The 21,683-nt window shown below is 39.4% G+C and overlaps 1 protein-coding gene across 2 annotated transcripts in view; it reads right to left on the reverse strand.

Annotated features, from left to right (window-relative positions):
• KIF5C (kinesin family member 5C) overlaps window positions 1–21,683 on the reverse strand; it is an 87,390-nt gene that overhangs the window by 28,762 nt on the left and 36,945 nt on the right. For both annotated transcript variants that reach the window (XM_042784034.1, XM_042784035.1), the window contains exons 4-13: window positions 21,246–21,350; window positions 18,505–18,553; window positions 17,587–17,642; window positions 16,592–16,679; window positions 14,428–14,552; window positions 12,528–12,632; window positions 12,037–12,185; window positions 7,656–7,804; window positions 4,367–4,542; window positions 2,194–2,262 (exon numbers count right to left, since the gene is read on the reverse strand). In XM_042784034.1, coding sequence (XP_042639968.1) covers window positions 2,194–2,262; window positions 4,367–4,542; window positions 7,656–7,804; window positions 12,037–12,185; window positions 12,528–12,632; window positions 14,428–14,552; window positions 16,592–16,679; window positions 17,587–17,642; window positions 18,505–18,553; window positions 21,246–21,350 — 1,071 coding nt within the window. The remainder of the gene's footprint in view (window positions 1–2,193; window positions 2,263–4,366; window positions 4,543–7,655; window positions 7,805–12,036; window positions 12,186–12,527; window positions 12,633–14,427; window positions 14,553–16,591; window positions 16,680–17,586; window positions 17,643–18,504; window positions 18,554–21,245; window positions 21,351–21,683) is intronic.

Consider the following 21,683-nt stretch of genomic DNA (forward strand, 5'->3'; position numbering starts at 1 on the left):
AACTATTATTTACATTTACTTAAGAAATTTTTTGTGTGAATATTACTGTGACTTCAAGTAAAGGGAAGTGTTATGTATCACCTAGAGCATAAACACAACTCCCCAGAAGATTCTTGTTGATACAACGTGGAAAAATATACCAAGATTTTAAAAGGTTATTAATAACACATTATACTGATCAGTTGTAAACAAAGGGAAGGGGACGCTGGCTGCAGCACTTTGCAGATCTGTTCACAGCACGTGAGATGCAAGGGTGGGGGATTGAGAACCCCCCCCAAAACACACACCCTAAGAAACAGTCAGTGGTGAAGAGGTACCAAAAGATACCAGTATCAGCACAATGCCATCTGTGGCAGGCCTCAGATTTATAATTAACCTGCTAGCCTAATCAAGCAGAAAAAAGTACTCTGTTAATTAGGGGGAAGCAGAATGAGGCAGCTGCTCTGCAGCAAATATATCACAGAGCTAATCACAGCTCTACGAGAGAACAGGTACATCGCTCCCACAGCGCAGGTGAAGCTTATGTGTGGAAGAGAAAAACCTTGAAAAATTAATTCCATTCCCTTAAAGAAGAAAACAGAAATATCGCATTAGCTTTCAAAGGTAAGAGATGGCCAAGCTTAGCAGATGAACCAGCTAAACCTTCTGAACAACACCAGCTCTGCAAACCGTCTCTGCAACACCAGCTGCAGAGATTTCAGTAAGTCAGCAAAGCTAGACTAGAACACGTGGGGAAAAGGGGAAAAAGTGGTCTGTAAGGCGAGGATTAGAGGCCACTGAAAACTTGAGTCATCTTCTAGATGCAATACTGATAATAGAGGACAAAGAGGGTGGGGAACAAGCCAGTGTACAGCGTGCTCCCAAATATCTAACACAAAGAAGGAGGCACATCACCCAAAAAATAAGAAACAAGAAAAACCGTGAGGGAAAACTAAGCTTTAGATGAGAACACGGATGTAAAAAAGATGGTGTAAGTAAGGCACATCAGAAAATAATGTTGCTGAGAATGCATAAAATTCTGTTACATTTGGATAGCTCTGGACACGGGTAGCACGCAGTACAGAGTATTCAAAAGAAAGTTGTAGCAAGTGAACGAAGAGCTTAATTGTGGAGTAAAATAAACCTGGTAATTCCTACAGTGAGGATGAGTCCCCAGAGGTGGCGGGTAGGCCATGAGTGATGAGTAACAGACATTTTCATACATTGTTCTCTCCCTGGTTAAGGAGCTAAACCTTGGAAACCCTTTCTGAGGGCTTGGCTAAGAATTGAAAAATTATTCTGTCTGTGTCTCAATCACAAGAGAAGTTTCACACCCAAGAAAAGCAGCCAGCATAATGCTGTACGGGCAGCTGGGAGAGACACCAACATTTTGGAACACTGATGATGGGTGAACTCCCACAGCAGGATTATCTCCCTGGTCTGAATGGTCCTTCTCCAGCTTCCCACAGCTTGCAAACCAGCATAAAACCATCTTCTAAGAAACACCACAGCAACATTTGGGGAACTTGGTGATTTGGTGTTATCGCCAGATTTTGCACCGTCAAAACTTCTTGTAAACAAATTACAGCTAAGGAGATGGCTGTAAGTTTAATGACCATATTCCCCATCTTAAAAACAACAAACACTCATTTTACAGACAGAAACAACGAAACAAAATGTTTAAACTGAGCCAGCCAAGATTTTAAAGCAAATCTGTGGCAGCACCAATAACCAATGTTCCAGTCTCATAGATTTCTCTCAGTACTGTCTCCAATTGCCAAAATAATGAACATTGGTAATTTATTACCAGGAGTAATTTTTATACTGTCAGACTAGGAAATTTGTAACTACCTGCAGACCATAGTGTCTGGATACCTGAAAGGATACAAACATATTGAAAACCACATTTGAGGTGAAAAATACTGGCCACGTTCCTATCTTGGTGTCTCCAGCATCACTTCCCAGCAGGACAGTATGCTATTAGAAGGAGTTATTAAGGCTTAATGCTCTTCTGAGGATATTCTGAAATTCGAAGCTTAAACCAAGCTGTCCCATAAATTTCTCTTACTGATTGAATTTTAGCCAGTTAATATAAACAACAACAATCGTGACAGAATCACCAAACAAGGGGCTCATAAGCAAAATGTAAGGGCCTTTTTGGTTTTGTTTCTTTGTTTGCTTGGGTTTTTTTGTTTGTTTATTTTGTTTTGTTACCTCCTCTTGATCCAGCATTTGTTGCTTTAGTTTTTCAGCCAACTGGCTCTGCTGGTTGATTTCATCATCCTGCAACGAAATGAGGGTTGGAGATTTTTAGTTTCTTTTCACAGTTCTCCTTTGGTCACTTTTATTTCCCCTTTCTAGAAGAGAAGGAAGGATAATGCCACAGCAAACCTTGTGCACATTTGAGTGCTAGGAGAGAAGGATACACATCTACAGAGCTACACAGTAAAAGCAATGTACACATGCAGTTGTCTCTCGTATACATATAACTAAGCAGAGGTGTCCCTGATGGTAAAAAAGACACTGCTGTGGTCAGAGTTACATCTTGCAGGAGACTTTGCCCACATATGTGATGCTTTACAGATGTACAAATACATACACGTCCTCTCTCCCACTCTGTCCCCAAATTTCAGCTGGAGAGAGATCATCAGGGACAGATTTACTAACTAATTACAACGTACAGCTAGCTGGGAACTGCATTAGTGAAAGAGGAAGCTCAAACCACGGCACAGAACTTGGACCCCTCGACTGCAGAATTTGTATTTTCCTACTCCATCACAGCCCTTGAATAAAATATTGCCTGGTCATGCACAGCCAGGCGTCCAACTTCACCGGAGTTTCAACCTCCTTGTTAAGGCAGCATCCTCACGGGTAGGACCTCATCTTAAATAAGAAGAGAAATGATGATGGACTCCACTGTATACGAGTTCATCCTCCAACAGGCCCCAGGAGGCACACCAAGCACAGCCCCTGGCCAGCCCATCTCTGTTCTTGTGATGGACATCCTTCTCTGAAGGAACTCACTGAAGATAAACAGTTGCTTTTTATCCTATCAGAGTCAACTGATAGACAAGCATGCTAATAGATTCATTTCTGACAGCAAATACAGCTATCAAGTAGAATATATTGAATCATTTGCTAATATCAAAATAGGCCCAGATATAACATAGGAACAGTCTACACTATAACAAGTTATAAATGGTGATATTTTGGTTTGGTTTTGGGGATCACATACCTTCTCATTTCCTACAATACTGCAGTAATGCACCAAATTACGCTTCCCATGTTTTCTAGGGTAAAACTCAAACCTGCCACCAGTTCCCTCAAGAATAATTCAATGGGCTTTGCTACTTTTGGTGAGAGAAGGCGAAATAACAACAGACTTCCTTTTCTTTTTCTAATCAATAGGTAAAAGCTAGAGACTGCTACCAGGAATGTATTCTCCATCGCAGAAAAGCTGTAATTTCTTAAAGACTTTAACTGTTATTTTGAATGCCATCAACGTACTGCTGTGTGCAACCAGACTGTGCAGAGAGACCTCATGCACATCAGAGTTAAGCCTTAAGCATAACTATCCACTCCCTCCCTCGGTATTCAGAAACAGCCAAACTTTATTATTAACATACAAGGAAACACGGGGCTTTTTTTCTGGTAATTTTCCGCTAATTACAATTAAAATTTAAAATTGAGTTTTGATTCATGAACAAAGCTACCCTGAAAACTTTTGCTAGATAGCCTTTTAAGCTGTTCTCATCCATAATGGTCAATGGTTTCAGTAAGCCCTTTTTCCCCCCACTTCTTATTTTCACACAAGCCAAAGGCTATTAATGGCAAGTGCTCGGTAAACGTATTGCTGGTAGCTTTAAGTGCCAATGATGTATTTCAAGCTGTGCAAATAAATAAATAAAAAAGCCACCTGCACTCCAGGCAGTGTTCACAGCTAGAACAACATGAACAAAATAGACCCAAGGGATGTTTATATATTTTCCTTAAAATTCGAATACACAATAAGTATATAAAAAATTTTAAGATACAGTCTCCATTTTTTTCTTTCCCCTGTGACTCCAATGTGACGTTATAGCTTGTTGAAGGATTTCACAAAAATTACTGAAGAAAAGGAGTGCTGAAAAGCCTGTACTGAGCCCTTAAAATTAAAGGCAAACTTGCCTCCAATTTTGTGGAGAATGCCCCCAAACACTATCTGCGGAGGGAACAGAGGCAGAGAGTTGACATGACAGGACAAGATCTGTTTTTATGCCGTGATAGTGCTTTGAACTTGGGACATTTTCCAGTTCATGGTACTCAAGAAGCAGAGAGAGACACCCACTCACTTTGGCTTCGTTTTCCATTTACACCCAGAGAACGGAGTCAAACCAAATGTTCACACCTTATCATCCAGCTGTCTGTAGAGACTGGCAATCTCCTCATCATATTTCTGCTTCTCCTCTGTCGAGATGCTGGCAACAACCGGTGTGATGTTGTCAATAATCGGGGTGTTATCACAAGGCTCCAGGTTCTTCTGGTCCTTTGCGCTGATCTGTTCATCTTCAGGCACAGCTTCTCCTGCAGGAACACAATCCATGGTCATTCCAACCCAAGGGAGAGTGTTGCCCAAACTCATGGACATCACGGGATGGTCCACAGTCGCTGAGAGGGACTCAGCAAAACAAAGAAGGGCTGTATCCAGCTCTGCAGGGCAGGCAACTGCCACGAGTACAAAGGACAGGCAAAAGTAGGTGTGGAAAAATGGCCATCCTGGGTAGAAAGATGACCTCCACGGTTAGAAACACAGACATGCAAAATGCAGCAACACTTTGAATGGCTGCCATTAAAAGCACCAAACTCCTGGCTCCCCTTTCACTCAGGCCCTCCACAGATGGGATTAACTCCATGGATTAACAGAAGTATAAATAAGGAGGAAAAAAAAAATCTGACATTCAGTCTAAAGTCTACTGGTAATTAAATGTCTCTTCCTCCCCAGATTTCCAACTGACTTATCAACTCTCCCTCCCCCATGCTAGAGCATCAGGATAACAAGCAAGGCAGCTGCATTTAAAACAATATTCACCTTCTGCCTTGTCACATCTAAAATTAAAGCGCATACACCGATTTTCAGATGTTGCCTATGCATACCAAACAGGACGTTCTCCCTACACAGGTTCTTTCAAAATCATTTTCCCTGAGGAGTATTTTCTTCAGCAACACGGGTGCATTGCAATTACGAGCCCGCTGCAGTTCAGTGAAGAGGGACAGGCAAGGCACTCGTGCCAAAAATGGAACCTAGTCTCATTAGTCTGGTCAGAGACTCCACAAGCCACTGAACGCCGCACGCTTTGCTCGAGGTGCAGGAAGGTTACAGCCAACCCTTCTGCATAAACTGTTTTTTATCTTTTCTATGAAAAGCTACAATATTTTAGTCCCATAAAGCTTTACTAGCCATTCCTCTTGCCAAAACAGCGTAGGCACTATTTATCTTACTGGCAGGAAAACAAGTATACAGGACAAATATATCAAAAAAACCAAACAAGCAGGCTAATTCAGGCCCCAAAGCAAAACAAAACAGGGCATGAAAAAGCACAACCAACTAACAGAGAAGATAATTTTTTTCAAGCTTAAAGCATGAAAAGAAGTAATTTGAAATCAAGAACCATAACCTCTATAAAAGGTACTTCACTCAAAATACTTTTTTCTCTTATTGCTAATGGCTTTATGATATTTTATATTAATAATAAGAAAAATGTAAACTGATTTTTTATCGTTGCTCAGCACCGGAGCAGACTAGGAAAGGCAGGCTCGGCCAAACCGTGGGACCTCTCACACATGACAATGCTCCTCAGGCTTTGGAGAATCCATCAGGAGCCTCCAAAAATCAATCTTTAGATTTTCATTCATTGGACAAGAACAATGTCCTACCTGTAAAACACAGACCAAATTGCGCGCTTGGACACAAGGCTGCTGAAATCCTGCTTCAGTGAGAACCGGGCACACCCGTTTTCTGCTACAATCTTATTTTGTGTATTATTTTCTAAATGTATAGACTAAGCTATACCAGTGGAATATTTATGCACGTCTCCTGCATTTCATATTCAAGACGCAATTTCTGTGACACTTTGATTTGTAAAGAGCCTCCTTTGACAGAATATCCTTCCAAATGATGCTATTGCAGAAGGTCAGACAAGAAATCAATAGTATTTTGAATGCATTGAATGTATTGCTGGGTCATGCCAGTGAGAAAAGCAGGACAGACAGAAGGGATGAGGAGGTGTGTATATTTAGACAAAACAATAGAGACAGCATGTGGTAAGGCTTCTTTATATGGCATATAGAAAGGATCTATACAGGGTTTTCTAAAAAACAATGTTTCTAGAATGGGAAGGAAACAGAAGTCGTCACATTTAGCAACCAGAAAATGAAACACGCAGAACATGAGCGGGTTTTAAATCCCCAGCACTCCTCAACACCACCAGCAGACCGACCGTCTCCATAGCAATTGTGCAGTGCTGATAAGGGAAATATTCCCTGTGCTGAAGTCTCTAGAGAAAGACACGGAACGCAATCATTAGGTAACAATCTCATCTGAAAGGCAAGTAAACAGCACAGGGAGCTGAGAGAGGAAATGATTTTTTGCACCCATAAGGGTCAGGTATTATCTTTTAAGTAGTGATTTCACCCAGGATATTCAAAACCGGTCTTGACTGTGCGTGACAAATTGTGACTAATAATTAAATCACAGATTTGTTCTCACTTTAGATACTTCACGTTTGCAAAAGTTACATACTATTGAACTGCTAGATGTATCAACATGTAGGACCTGGATGACAAGCAATTTAGAAAATCAAAATCACTCCAAAGAGGCAGCAGTTTAATGTTGGGGGGTTGCTGGGATTTCAGGGAGCAAGGGGGATGGCAGGGTAAGTTTCTTTGGGTTGGAGTTTGGGTTTGATTTTTTTTTTTTTTTAATATGTGGAATAAGAAATTAAAAGTAAGGATGGTTTGCTAAAATTATTTGTCAATGTCCCAGATTAAACAGAAATTCTTTAACTTGTATGTGTGCATAAAAATATTCTTCCTCTTCTACCATCCTACACTTGATCTTACAACCAACCCTGAACAGCAATTCCCTATGTTTCTAGACAGAAAGTAGGCTGTTCTCAACATAAATTTCACTTAGAAGCCACAGAAGGAGACAAGCAGTGATTCTTCTAATCAGATGACACTCCTAAATCATTGTACTAAAGGACTAATTATTCTAATGTTAAACTCAATTATAAAAAACCCTCCAGGATCTAGTTATCTTAAAGCATAACGGAACTGATTCTCATGCCTGAGGAGCAGAATTTTTTTAAAAAATAAAAAACAAAAAAAACCAAGCATAACGACAGTTTACCTTTTCTTTATTAATATTTCTAACATTATTAAAAATCATTGACATCTTCCTGTATTCTCTCTATCTGATATCACATTAGTTTTGGCATTTATAATGGTATCTTCTATAAATGGCTGTTGCTGGTTTCCCTGGTTTTTGCTTCTTCACCTTTCAGCTATTATTACAAAGCGTGACTTACAACTCTAGTGACCTTAGAATTAGTGTGACCCTTGTGATTTAAGGCAAGATTTAAACATACATAACTTAAAAATACAAAGAGATGTACCCATTCCCCTTTCCTGGTACGTACCGTTTCTCCACCTGTTCAGTTCCAGCTCTAGATGCTGGATAACATTCTTTAGACTCTTGTTTTTGTCTTTCTCCTTCTCGTACTTTTTCTTCCACTCCTCCGCAGTCAGCTCCAGGTTCACAGAGACCGTGTTCTTAATTGTCTTAGCTCTGCGCAACAAAACCAGGTCTCATTTGGTCTGCAACTTTTATCTTGACACAACAGTAAGGATTGGGAATTTTTTCCGTAACACAAAGGGAGACTACTAAACATTTGCAATTTATTTTCTAAAGTGCAATGCCACAACTCCATTTTCTCTCAAACCCTCTTTACCATTACTACCTGGAAGCCTCAATAGAAATGTTTCCGTATCAAAATCCAGCAGCCAGTGACCTGGAGCACACATGGATCTGTCTCTTCAGACTCATCCCAAATGAGAAGCTCTGGAAACTGTTGTTGGATTAAGGCCAAAACAAGTCCTGTCATTATTGCTCTGCTAGGTAAGTGTCACCTTGCAGCTTCTCCTGGCCAGAGTCCCACCGTTGAGCACCCCACACCTCATTTCTTAACAGCCACCCCTTAAACTCCACCAACAAAGCTCAGCCAAACAGTGTTTTCAAATACATTTTGGGGGGGTGGAAGGAAGGGAAGGAGGAAAACCACTGGTGACCAGGTATCTGGGTTACTGCTGGGCTGAGGAAGGCTCGCAGTGGGAAGGGAGCCTGAATTAGGAGGCTCACGAGCTACTGCCACTCTAGGCAAAAACATCACAAAAATTAAATCCTTCTAACAACAACCACCACCACTTTATCATTGTGAAAGTGCTTAGCTCCCACGGAACCTAAACAATCGCATCAGAAAACGCAAAGCAAGCAGAAAAATATGCACAGCACCTACTCTAGCAAATCCACATTTAAAAAGAAAACCAAACAAATCAGTGTGAATTAAGAAAGCTTCAGATCTTTGCCCTTCACTGCTCAGACACGGAGTCCCTCCAAACGACTCCAGTGTTACTGAATAAAATAGAGGCTAAGTAAAGGAACAACAGGCAAACCTCCTGCTGGTTTGTAAAGCATAGGCTGACACACGGATGCGAGAAACTACATCTGGGAATGGGCTACAGATGCACTGGCTAACTCTCCTCTAGGCCAAACACATGATCTTAATTATTTACTTTACAGCTCCACTGACTGATTCTAAAGCATCCTTTGAATGTTGCCAATCACTAAAAATCCTCGAAGTTTGTTCTGTCAGCAAGAAAACTCTCCCACACCTATCCTTCACACTCCAAACTGCAGTCCCATGAGTTGCACTGTGTGGCAAGCAGGAGTTTTATTGCCTTAGAAATATTTTAATATAACCCTGTATTTTGAAAATAATGCCTAGCAGTTAGCTTTTACATATTGTCTCTGCCAAAGCATGGCTCGAGTTTCCAGTCATTTAACTATACCGGGGGAAAAAAATGCCTCACCATAAAGTTTATCAACTGCATTACCCTAATGATGGATGAAGTACTTACTGGCAAGTAAAATTAAAAATAGTATAAAAGCACAAGAAAAGATGGTGCAAAAGAAACCGATTCACTACTAACAGAGGGGCCCGTGCACATTTTGATTAGTACAAGTGGACCTGTGAAGATGAATTTTACTCCTGGCACTTATTTTAATGGTGATGTAATTCTTTTTTGCTAGGAAAAATGGAGGAACCAGTAATCACCCGTGACTCATATACCTTCCTTTTAATGCTATTCAGGCCCTTAAAACTGTCACATCAGAAAAATGAAACACCACAACCAAAGAGCCTGTAAAAGAAACCACTTCCCGTAGACAGCAATATTCCTATCCAAACCACTGACAAATAACACTCTGTACGTATAGTAAGTGTGCTGCTCTGCAGGTCTAGTGCATCACCAGCCCTCCCACTTCTATTTCTTTTCTTACAAGTCAATGCTCTCTGCAAGGAATTCCTATTTCAGCCCAATTCTATAGCTTTTAATCAAACAAAACCCCCACAATAAGCCCCAACCAAGCACTCTCACCAAGTATTTAGCAATATTCCCAGTTCTTTCAGCTGACACCCTAGTCCTCAGTAAGGAACACCTTAAAAATGTTCCTCTGCCTAGAAAACTGTTAGTCATGTCACATCACTCCAAGCTCTGCTAGCCAGGATGCGCAGAGTCAGTCTGAAAATTATTTTGCCCCAAACAAAGGCAAGATTTACTGATTACTGAAAAGAGAAATGTAAACTGAAATAACACAGAAACTGGACTTTTTCTGCACACGCTTCCTCAAGTACCCAAGCATAAAACTTCCCAGAGATCCAGGGTCACTAGTACGCATTACGGAACAAAACCAAACCCCTTTTATTCTAGATTTAAAAAATAAAATAATTTTTAAAAAGATAAGGTACCTTTGTAATCTCCTTAATCTGAACTATGGTATTTTACTGCTTACAGTTCCTTTTACTTCAAACCATACCTGCAGACAGAGAGTTCAGCATAACAACAAGCAGACTGAAAACCAACACAGTACCTACTTATCTATTTAAAATTAACTGTTCCTTGCAGCTGCGTTACTGCCCTGGAGCCTTATCCACAATGAATTAGCAGGACCTTTGAGACTGCTCTTCAGGTCTACAGAGACTCACACTTCTCTAAAATCACCTGCAGTCAGAAAATTGTACACGGGGAGGTTTAAACTCTGAACGATCAAAACATTTCAACTTTTACCACCAACAAAAGCTGTGCGGCTCATTATACTTAAAAGTCGTTAACACTCTTTATTTAATTACTGCATCTTAATATTTATATTTACTCACAGTTTCTGTGACACACATTATAGTATATGGGATTTCAGTAGAAGCTTCTACCTTCAATAACTTAAACTCACGTTCATCATACAACAGTGAATCAAAACTGCATAGCAACCCTCAACCTGATTATGTTAATGACCACTTCCTCCTTTTACAGTCTTTTTCCATAAAAACTTACTGCAGCGACCTGTGAAGTTCCCTTTGGGGAGTTTTTCCCGCATGCTGTTATTTAAATGAGTAGCTTATAGTTCTGCAGTGAAGGAAGGAAACGCTATGGGGAGCGGAGATCAGAGGTATTCGTGGTTTTTGCAGCATGTGGGTCCCCCCTCCTGACCTTCCACAAATCCCAGGAGCAGACGACACTGACAAGTTAATTCTGGTTCTGGCACTGCCAGAGGGAGAGGGGGTTGCAGAACTGACCTCCAGCCCCAACCTGCACCAATCCGCAGCTCTCCACCGAGAGGGACTGCACCCAACCGCTGCTCCTTGTCCTGCGCTTGTACCTGCTCTTACACGAACACACTGAAGGGATCATCCTCCCTCACGAAAATCTAAGGCAAGCTTACATTAAAGGATAAAAGCGGGGCAATGAATTAGTAGAAGATCGCCAGATTAATCTTTTATACATGATTTTACTTTCCAATATAAAATGCTCCTCATGGGCTTCGATGCAAAAATTATGCAGGGTGGAAAACAACTCATATTTAGACAAAGACAAATTTATTGTATTGTACAAACTGTTAAATAAATTCTATTTCAAACAATCATGACTTGCTAATGTTTTTCTTTCCGCTATTACACAAATAAAACAAAATGAGTAATTTGTCAAAGTATCAGAGTTCTCCTCAATTAGAACAAAAGCAGTAATTACATTATGATCCTGACCTACTTTTGCAAACTTTCCAAATGTATTTCATATGACTATTGCCAACAAACACATATGGAAGAGAAATTTTCTTTCTGAATACTTCCACACTTGTTTTATCTTTGCTTGATTCTGAGGACTTGTTCCTAAATTATTAAGATCCTTCAATCATATAAATTATTAAGATCCTTCAATCACATAAAAAATGTCTGTGAGCTATCACGGTAATCTATCGAAGTTGTCAATATTACACTGTGTCCACATTCTTCCTTTTTCTTAATGGTTAAAAAATGCTTTTTACAACCCTAACAATAATCCCTGAGATACCATTCAAGGACAAGACACATCTTAAAAGCATCAAAAGCACTATCAGATAAAGCAAAACCCAAATGTTTTCCACTGAGTTAGCCAACAGAAAATTGCCCAATACCATTTATTTCCCCATAAAATTTCAAAGAACTACTATAACACATTGTACTTTCTGCAGGAAAAATTACCAGAGCTTGTAAGTAGTGCTGCTGCTGGCCAACACTAACATTTATTTTTCTGGTACCACAGGGAACGAAGAGACAGTTTTCTCAAGGTCCCCAGTACCATTTTTGAACACCACCATAGCCTCCCTATTTTAAAATGCCCCCTCATCTCGCTCCCCTCGGCACGGCTGGCTCAGAACACGTGGAAGAGCCCGAGTAAGTGCCACCCAGCCTAATGCCAAGCAGGACTCACCGCTGTCCAAACATCAGGGTCGACTTTGTTTCTGCTTCGTTGAACACAGAAGGAGAACAGCATATAACGATGGTGGTTCTGCAGTTCCCACCAAGGGAATCCTGGAGTATTCGGGTCATTTTGCTGTCTCGGTATGGAACGTGGGTTTTCTAATCAAAATATAAGTAAGAGACAAGAACAATTCTTTTAAATAATGATATCGTAATGAGAGAGAACATGAGTCAACAATGACAGGTTAAATGGATTTGAAGCATACAATCCTGGAGAGTAATTGTTTTGATTGTGCTAAGATTGGATAACCACTCAAGTGAAATCACTGAGAATTAGTTTCTTGTCTTCAGTAGAAGAGCAAAAGTGTCACAGGTTTGTGGTTGGAAAGCTAGTATTTTCTTCTTTCTGAATTGAAATGCTAGCTTATTTTTTGATGTGCATGCCAAAGAAACAGATAAATAAAAAGCCATTCTTCAACAACACAAAACAGGATTACTTACAGTTCCTTCTGCCAAGGCGGATATCACATTGCCTAAAGCAGACAAAGACTTATTGATATTTTTAGCTTCATCAAGAACAGCGCCCTCCGCTCCAGTTTTGCTGACCTACCAAAGAGAGCAGGCAACAGTCAGGCTCGGCTATCAGCAAGCGTCTGTACAAATACAGCCACGGTGCAGGTAGTGCAACAGTTAAAGATGCTCTTGGAAGAGAAACAAAGCAAGCTTATCCTCACAGTGAAGAAGGGAGAATTTTCTATGCATTTTTTTGTTAGTGGAAGCCTGTAAAACTTCCAGTGTAAGAGCAAGTCAGCCCTTACTTTGTTAAGGGAAAAGCTGGTAAGTCTGTGCCCGCCTGAGGACACTCGGGGACCGCTTCCAAGACCAGACTGTCCATACAGATAGGGAACCCCACAGCTACGTGGTTCTCAGGGCACGCCCAGCAGCACAGCACGTGCCACCAAAATGAGCGCCTGGCCTTTGTACTTTACTTGCGTGGACCAAGAAGATCAGGACCAAAAAAGTGTAATCTCATTCATCCTGAATGAGAAGTTTGCTGGTCTGCAAACGGGATCCCATGGTGGCCCAGGCGAGAAGCTTCGTGGCCTGGGACCAGAACTCCTTTAGGCACTAATCCAGTTTTATCATCTTTCCTCTCTATATATTTTTTGGGGGGAGGGGGCTTTCTCTACATTTTGGGGGGGGGGGGTTTCTCTACATTAAAACTACAGTATCTGTACTTTCCTCTAAAAATGCCACATGACATAAAAAGAAACATAATTGTATCTGTTAAGAAAACAATCTACCACGGAAACCTTTATTTCAGGTTTTCTGTACAATGTCCAACCAAACATAAAGAACCACAAAAGTTTAGCTTTCAGAGGAGAGGAGAGTCTGACTGGGCACTCATTTTTTTAAACACCACGAAGATTTTTTAATCTAACATTTAGTATTATATGCAATAATAGAAAGTAACATGATTAATTACTCTGGTGAATGGCTTCTGCATTGGTGGGTTATCAACCAGTGCGTCCCAATGAGCATTCTGAAAGCTGACCAGCCTATCAAACGGTATTTTTCACTTTAGTTCTTGTTTTCAGAAAGAAATAGAAATCTATGACCACAACAAGAGAGACTGCTTCATCATGAATAATTATTTTGACACGCACAGTAGTTACCAAGGATCCAGCTTGAACAAAGAGTTCCATAGTGTTGCAAAATTACTTTTATAATCTATTTATTTCATTTACAGTTAAATAATTTCGAACACTCCAGAAGATGTTAGAATGAGAAACTGGGAAACAATGATGATTTTCCACTGCAGTACTGTTCTAGATCATTACTCTTTTGGTAAACATACACAAGTTCTTTTCTGGTTAGTATTTTTCTATATTGGAAAGCAGAAATAGTCACCACATCAAGAGAGTCATTCAGGGAGCTTCAAATAGACTTCAGCGATATAACTGCATTAACTACTGTTATTTCATTGATTTAATATGTGAAATTCTTACAGAAATCCTAGAAATAGGACATGTCTGAATATAAGCAAATTAAAATAGTTGTCTAATTTGACAAATTACATTACAATTACATTACTTTCCTCAAATATCCATAACTGTGAAGCTATATGTAAGTACACCGATTCAATCCACTTCATCATAAATTAAGATATGTTGCAGATTTTTGGGTTTTGCATTTCATAACAATAGTTTCAATCTGCTCCTTTTCTACACCCCACATTAAAAAAAAAAAAAAAGGGATTGCCATACTAATGATAACCTAAGAAACCTAAGATAAGACTTCTGTAAAACCAAACCTAGCTCAGTTTTGCACTGACTCACATTCCCATGATCAGCTCAGTGATCCCACTAGGATCATTCAGCAGGAAAAAAGGAAAGATTACCTTCTCGCTACCAGCCAAGTCTACCAGGTAAAGCTTTCCACTGAGCTTCTTCTCAGTTTCCACATTCTCTTGTTTAATATTAATGAGGAAGATACTGTGGCTCCTAGAGCTGTGTTCATTCATATCTGCAATCACATTTGAAGGGTTTTGTTTAAATGACTTTATAACCTGACAAGAAATTACATTTCATTAGAGCTAGACCCTGGCTAGCAAATTCAGAAGTACAAGGTGACTCACTAGAGAGCCCAGACCACTGTGCTGACAGCAGTGTCTACACCAAGAGCTGCAAATAAAGCCCATGGACTACAGAATAAGCTACTACTTTCTCCTAACATGATCAAATTAACCAGATTCATGATAAATGACAGCCTCAGAAAAAAAAAAAAATAAAGACCTTTTTTTTTTTCCTTTCTTTTTTGAAAGTTTTTTTATTCCCCTGAAGCAATAAAATTTGACCAGAAACAGTAAAAAATAACAAAAAAAATCATAAGAATAATAAAATAACATTTCACAGATACAGCCCTTTTATGCCTCTTCATGAGTACAGACAGCTCACATGAAAACCTCCTGTGATATAACAGGCACTATTTAGACAGAACTACAATGAGCATGTATATTCAGCATCCTGGACAGAGAAATAATTTTGAGCTGAGCAAGAGAATTTAAAGAGAAGCAATAATATTGCAATAAAAAGAAGTTGGGCAGGTCTCAGTGCAACTGTGTAAGGAGATCTCCCAACATTTAGCAAAAGTTTTAATCAAAACTACGCTATTTAAATTCAAATTTTAGAGTGATTTTTATTGCTTATGTAGCTAGAGATTGTCCTTTACCCAGGCTGCGGGTAAAACACAAGCAGCTACAGTTTCAGCTTCCACTTATTCCAAGTTTGATTGTAACTATGTTATGCTTGAAGTTTCATAAAGTAGCAAAAAAAGTATATATATATAAAGAATCAGTAAACCACTTTCTCACATCTTCTCTATTTGTTCTGTTACAATAAGCCTCACTACCACCCTTCCCCCATTCCCAGCAATGTTTATATGGATCTGAACTCCCTTTTTCTCCTCCATCTCCAAACTCTGTGTTTTTCAGTAACACTTCCAAATTTGCTCCTTGGCACTTCAGTCTAGATCAAATTCATTCTGTCAACTTTTGTCAGAACTCTTCTGTGTGCACCAAATGCAATGGGCAGTAACAGCAAAAGGTCTATTTGGATATTTTTTGTTAAAGAGAGTAGCAGAAACAATGGAAGAAAGCGTTGCTCAGAAAAAAAGAGAATGTATTTCTATTCGTATGATGAGAAAGGTGTGGGAAAGCTAAAGCAATATTGTATTTAATAACCAAGAAGGTAAAGACTTGGAAGAGAAAAGAAGTTACCCAGTGCATCATAAAAAATAAATTAAAAAAAAAAAAAAACCAAGCCACAACAAAACCAAACCAAACCCAAAACAAAACAAACTCAAAACATACCTCAAAACCCACCCCAACACCGAGATTTAAGTTACAAGCTGAGGTTCTGCCAAGCTCACTGCTTGGATCAAAGACATCTTCCAGCATAAATTGGGACACAGGCCAAGGATACCTGCCCTTTTTATCACCGTAAGGCTAGGAGGCTGTATGCAACACAATGTCAACAAATTTGGCACACACTGAAGCAATTATTATGGTTTTTAATTCAGGAAGATTTGTTTGCTTTGCCATCACTGGAACTCAGTCCAAGTCACTGCTTCACTGGGATAACTTGCAAGAGGTAAACAGGCAGAGTCTGATAATTGCTCCGCAGTCTTTGCCTGCCATTTGACCAGTGAATTGCTCTGAGTTCTTGACTTGTAGCACAAAGAAGAATGTATGTACATAATTTCAGTTATACATAATTTCAAAATATCTACACTCTGTGTAACAATACGTATTTCAACGTTTTATATAACAATACTATATAATGCCATATATTAAATTCAGGAGTTCTCAAAGCTGAAAGTCAATAAATGCTTCTGCATGCAGTGAAGCAGTAAAAAAAGCAGAGTTCTATTAAAATTAAAGTGTTATTATTTGTGCATCATTACATCGTTCACAAGTACTTTGTGAATATGAAGAATCAATACACCACCAGGCAGCTACAATCACCCACACTCTAGAGCCAGAAAAGCTCCCGCAGAATACTTACTTGTAACGGCTACATGACGGTTAGCTTTCCCCTCATCAATGACATCCAAAACTTCTTCAGGACTAGATACAAATCTTTCTGTACAACCCTAGAAATATGCAAGTTGAAACCAGAAATCTTTAGGAAGGGTCCTAGTACTCCAAATGCTGGCAGGAAGAATATTTAGCACCAACGAACAAAACAGTTAGACGAACCATCAACATCCAGCATGATCACTAGCAAGGCAATGGACCAAAACATGCCTTTGTATGATTTTCAGGAGTCCATGAGATAACTTAAAAGACAGTTTTCTTTCACAAGATTAAAGACTTGGTCAAATCCAAACATGCAGCAGAAAAGCGTTCCTATACGTAGAACACATGGAATGATACAGCAGATATTCCTGGTACTAATTTGGGTTAGATTACACACCCAAATTAGTTTTTCTCCCTCAAACTACAAGACAAGATGCATATCCCTTGTCCTCAGCCTTAATGCAGTATTACTGAATTATTTTAACAATTTCTTTTTGCCCTCCCCAGGATGAACATAAACAGAACAATATTATATGTATATTAAGGCTCACATATGCTCATAACAAGTATATTACATTTAAGTGATGGCCCCAGAAGTCATAAAACAAATTTCTATCCCAACAAATCTGTTCTAAAATATTGCAAGATTACAGCATCTATACAATAAAACATTCAAGAACAAAATTCTTCAAGATGTTCTCTTTCATATCTGACATGAAATGGGAATATGAATACTTACAATTTAACACCATATTAACAAAATGTAAATGTTTAAAGTCAGGAAAATAAAGCAAACATGATTCAAGTCTGTTAATATTTCAGGAAACTATTTAATTCCAGGGACCAATACTACTTGAACATTCAAGACTCCAAATATGAGCTGAATCACTTCAGCAAATGCACTGGAATACAAATGGAAATGTGTAAATCAATGCATATGTGAGAAAGAATGAAAACCCCAGCATCGAATTTTCCTTGTACCTTAACATATGGGACTCTGTTTTTATCTTCATGTACAGCGAGGTTTGTCTTTGACACTAGAATAAAGGATGGAGATCATTAGGAATATTCCATGGGTAATAATGTGTCAACTATAGGCATGACAGACAAATACCATGAATGTATTAAATCTGTAAGTGAGAACTGCAGTCGCTTCCTACTTCTTATGAACGTTCTGTACATAGAACTTATTTCTTCTTCTGTCAATCTTCTACCTGTTTCTTCAAAGTTAACTTTCTGGCACGAAAGCTTTTGTTTATTGCTTGGATTAATAAAGCAAACACAGACCAAGTTGGATTTTGCCAAAGCAGCAAGAATTTCCAAAGAGACAGAAGAATTCACTGGAATGCAAAAAAAGCTCCAATACATGTTCCTGGGTTTGTGTTATCATTACATGCATTTCTCTGTCTTCAGGCTGATTCAACACACACAATTCACACCATCATTAACATACAGCACTCATAGACAGAGACACAAATCGTAAACGAGATCGATCACTCCCAACAAACTTTACCTACCAGAAGCAAAGCAAGGAATAAGTTGAACCAAATGTATTCTAAATTTAACAAAAAACCTCAGGAAAACAGAACACTCTATACATTTTTAAATTGTAATTTTACTTTAAGAATATACACTGCCAGTGAGGCTCAGACGTGCCTTGAAGTCTCTAAAATTCTCTGTACTCACTGATTTATAATCAAGCTATACAGCACTGCAGAGGTAGGTGCACAAGAGTCAAAACCAGGTGACTTAAACTGCAAAATCCTCTTTCACAAACCCAGTCATACAGCTTAAATTTATATCACTCTCAAATAAAGCAACTCTTTCCCCTTAAGTGCTGATTCGAAGCACTATACCAAGCCCAAAACTACTTAGTCACATAAGAAATGCAGAACTTACCATCAAGTAGGTCCCTTATTTTGTCCAAATATATCTCAAAGTAGGAAACCTAATTAGGTAATCATAAACATTACAGATTTAAATTTTGGCCATTTAAAAATCTCCATGCCTGTATTTCCACATCTATCAATACAAAAAGCACCAAACTAAAACCCCACTTCCTACATAGTTTGAATTACATCCTTCACGTAAACATACTGGTATTTTGAATGATTTACAAGTCATTGATTTTTCTTCATTCATCAATGATTCATCAGGGAAGTATACCAAAAATCCTTCAGAGATATTTTTATTTTTTTTTACATGGGCAAAATTGACAAAAATATTGAACAGAATAAAATCAATTCAGCTACTATCATATCAGTACAGCTGCATCACGAGAAGGGTCAAGTTTGACAACTGCAAGAAATATATTGACATTCACCAGTGCAAAAGCAGACAGCACCTTCAGTGGCTTAACATACAAGTTACGTAAACCTAAGCAATATATATTAAAGTAAACTTTTAAATGAAGCACATGCAAAAGTTCTGTCTTGAATCAAATCTCCTAGAAGAAACTGAAAATGTGCTTCTCTGTAACAGAGAGACAATTGCACTAAAAAAAAAAAAAAGCAAACAATAAACAAAAAACCAAGAGGGAGAATGAATGAATGCCTCTCAATAAAAGGGTCTTTAACTCACAGAAGAAAACAGACATGTGTTAGGGGTGTGGTGCCTAACCCTACTCTAAATAAAATTAATCTAGGGATTAATTAGCTCAAATACTAAATGGCTAAATTCTAGGTATCAGTAAACTCTAACTATTCAGTAAAGTATCATTTTCCCTCATGTGAAAAATAAATTATGTCTGTTTTTTTTATACTGATGAGTTGATCTCCCTAGGCGATAACTGCTATTAAAGACAGATATATTTTGCTTTTGTGCATTTACTTCACCTGTGTCCCATTTAAAGCCATCCTCTGGACGAGCTCTTTTCAACCATCCAGTTCACCAAGACTCAACTCATGTGCTTTATATTATCCTATTAACACACTGCTGAGGACCAAAACACACAGGAGATACCAAGATCCCTTCCCTGTTCTAAATGGGTCTCTATTAAAGAGGGAGGGGGAAAAAAAAAAATACTAATTTTGAACGTTGGCTCAGTTATTAAAAGAATGTGACAGTTTGGTTACATTTTTGCTCCCAGTGACAGAAAATGCATTTCTCTCAGTGACAGCTCCTTGTATAATCACTCTCTCATTGCTATATAGACAGCTTTTCTGTTAAGATATTCATGAATGTCAACTACGATAGGAAACCACTGAAACAATTCATTGCTGGCAGAACATGATTTGTAAAGTGGTAATCTTCTGCTGGGACAGGAATTCACTACATCTTGTACAAGGGGGTCTCCCTCTGTCAGTACCCAAGAGCTATCACTTGTAGAATAGCAACAGCCCCAGGAGAGCTTTACAGATGATGGAAAGAAATCAGTGTCACTCCTACGGAAGCCATTTCTATGAAAATTCACAGGTGTCTCTTCTTAAGGAGCTCGGTATTTCACAGTCTAAGGTCTATTAAAATATTTATATGGTTTAATTGTACTTCATAAGGCTGCTTCTGTCTGTACTTCATGAGCACTCCCACAAACAGGCCCTGCTAAGAGGGTTTTTGATACAAGATCACCTAGTCCTTCCAGAAGATCAGTAGCTGGTTCAGAGGGACTTTGCTAGATTATTAAAATACATATATACATACACACCCCCAGAAGTGCTTCAAGGGCTTTAATGCAAGCAGCACTAAAAAGTCACTCATCTCTAACTTTTAGGCACAAGAGGGACAGAGGAGGAGAGCTCCATTCTCAGAGAGCATCGCCTGGTCACGGCAAGAGAAGGGACAGTGTTTTCACACTACCTGTGCTCAGCTACTTAACTTTACCGAAGCCAGCTAGGTATATTTTGTGTGTTTTGAGGGAGGGATGACACAGAGGAGTACCCATTCTTCCTGCAATCCCCTGGCTAATTGAACTGATGGCTGCTTGGAACAAGCTGTAGCCTGAGCCCGGCTCTGCCAGACGGAGCAATGCCCCGCCGTGGCTGAGAGCTCCCCAGGGGACTGGATGAACAGTAGGAATTAAAGGTCACTCAAAAAATTTGAGCGATCATACGGTCGGGATCAAGACAGGGACACGGAAAAACATAACAGCTGTTCAAATTGAGACTTAGACCACTATCTTAAGGAACCCATACATAAGCTTTTGAGCTAACAATTACTTCTAAACATCCTTCTTGTAAATTGCCCAAAGCCATCTTTCCTCCATTTCAAACCCACATATTATGGAGGAGCGTTTATATCCTTGAGATAAGAACAACATGTCAGTATTCTCACAAATGTCATGCAGATCAATGGTATTTATGCTCATAACTAGCGAGGCTGAGGTACAGTCCCTGGAGAAGCTGCAAGTGAAATAAGTGTTTTCTGACCATGCTGGCTAGCCTATCAACTGTGGTGAGAGACAAGGTAATCAACAGACTAGCAAACCTGACCTGAAAACACACTCAAGAAGAACTTCCATCAAAGGCTCGTAACTGTATTAGATAATTTCTAGTAAATACCTTCAGTAATGTAATGGGTTTTGAGTCATAAAAGGGAGAAAGGAAAAATTCTGCAGCACAGTGTTACAGCATGAATTCAGATTTCCCATCCAGCTCAACCTTCCTCCATCCGACCCGTTAGAGAACATGTCATTCCGCATTTACCTTTATATGAAACTCCAGGTTTTCATCCATGGAATAGATGTGATCAAAGATGTCATGTGCAATTCTCGGGATGATTCCCATGAGCTGCGGGTCGTGCAGCTTTCCCTGCGGACATGAAACCAAACCCTGGTAAGTTGGAAAGCCTCGCTCAGGCCCAGGAGAGGAGAGCACCTTGTCCAAACACACCTTCCTCCAGTGGGCCCCTAGGAACATGCCTGGGGCTTGGGCTGGGGGGGGTTGTTTGATATAAGTGCACAGAAAAGGCAGCAGAACAACTTGTGTTAGCACTCTTCACCCAACGGAGCACCTATTTCTTTTGTCAACTCCTCCCACTTGCCAAGCATCCTGTCCCACCGTCATTTACACTGTCACACTCCGACCAAAGATAGATGAATAAACACAAACAGACGTACAAATTCCAGCCCGGTTCTCCCAGTT

Source organism: Tyto alba, unplaced genomic scaffold, assembly GCF_018691265.1.
Source record: "Tyto alba isolate M040663 unplaced genomic scaffold, T.alba_DEE_v4.0 Super-Scaffold_7, whole genome shotgun sequence".
In the NCBI taxonomy this organism is placed as follows: Eukaryota; Metazoa; Chordata; class Aves; order Strigiformes; family Tytonidae; genus Tyto; species Tyto alba.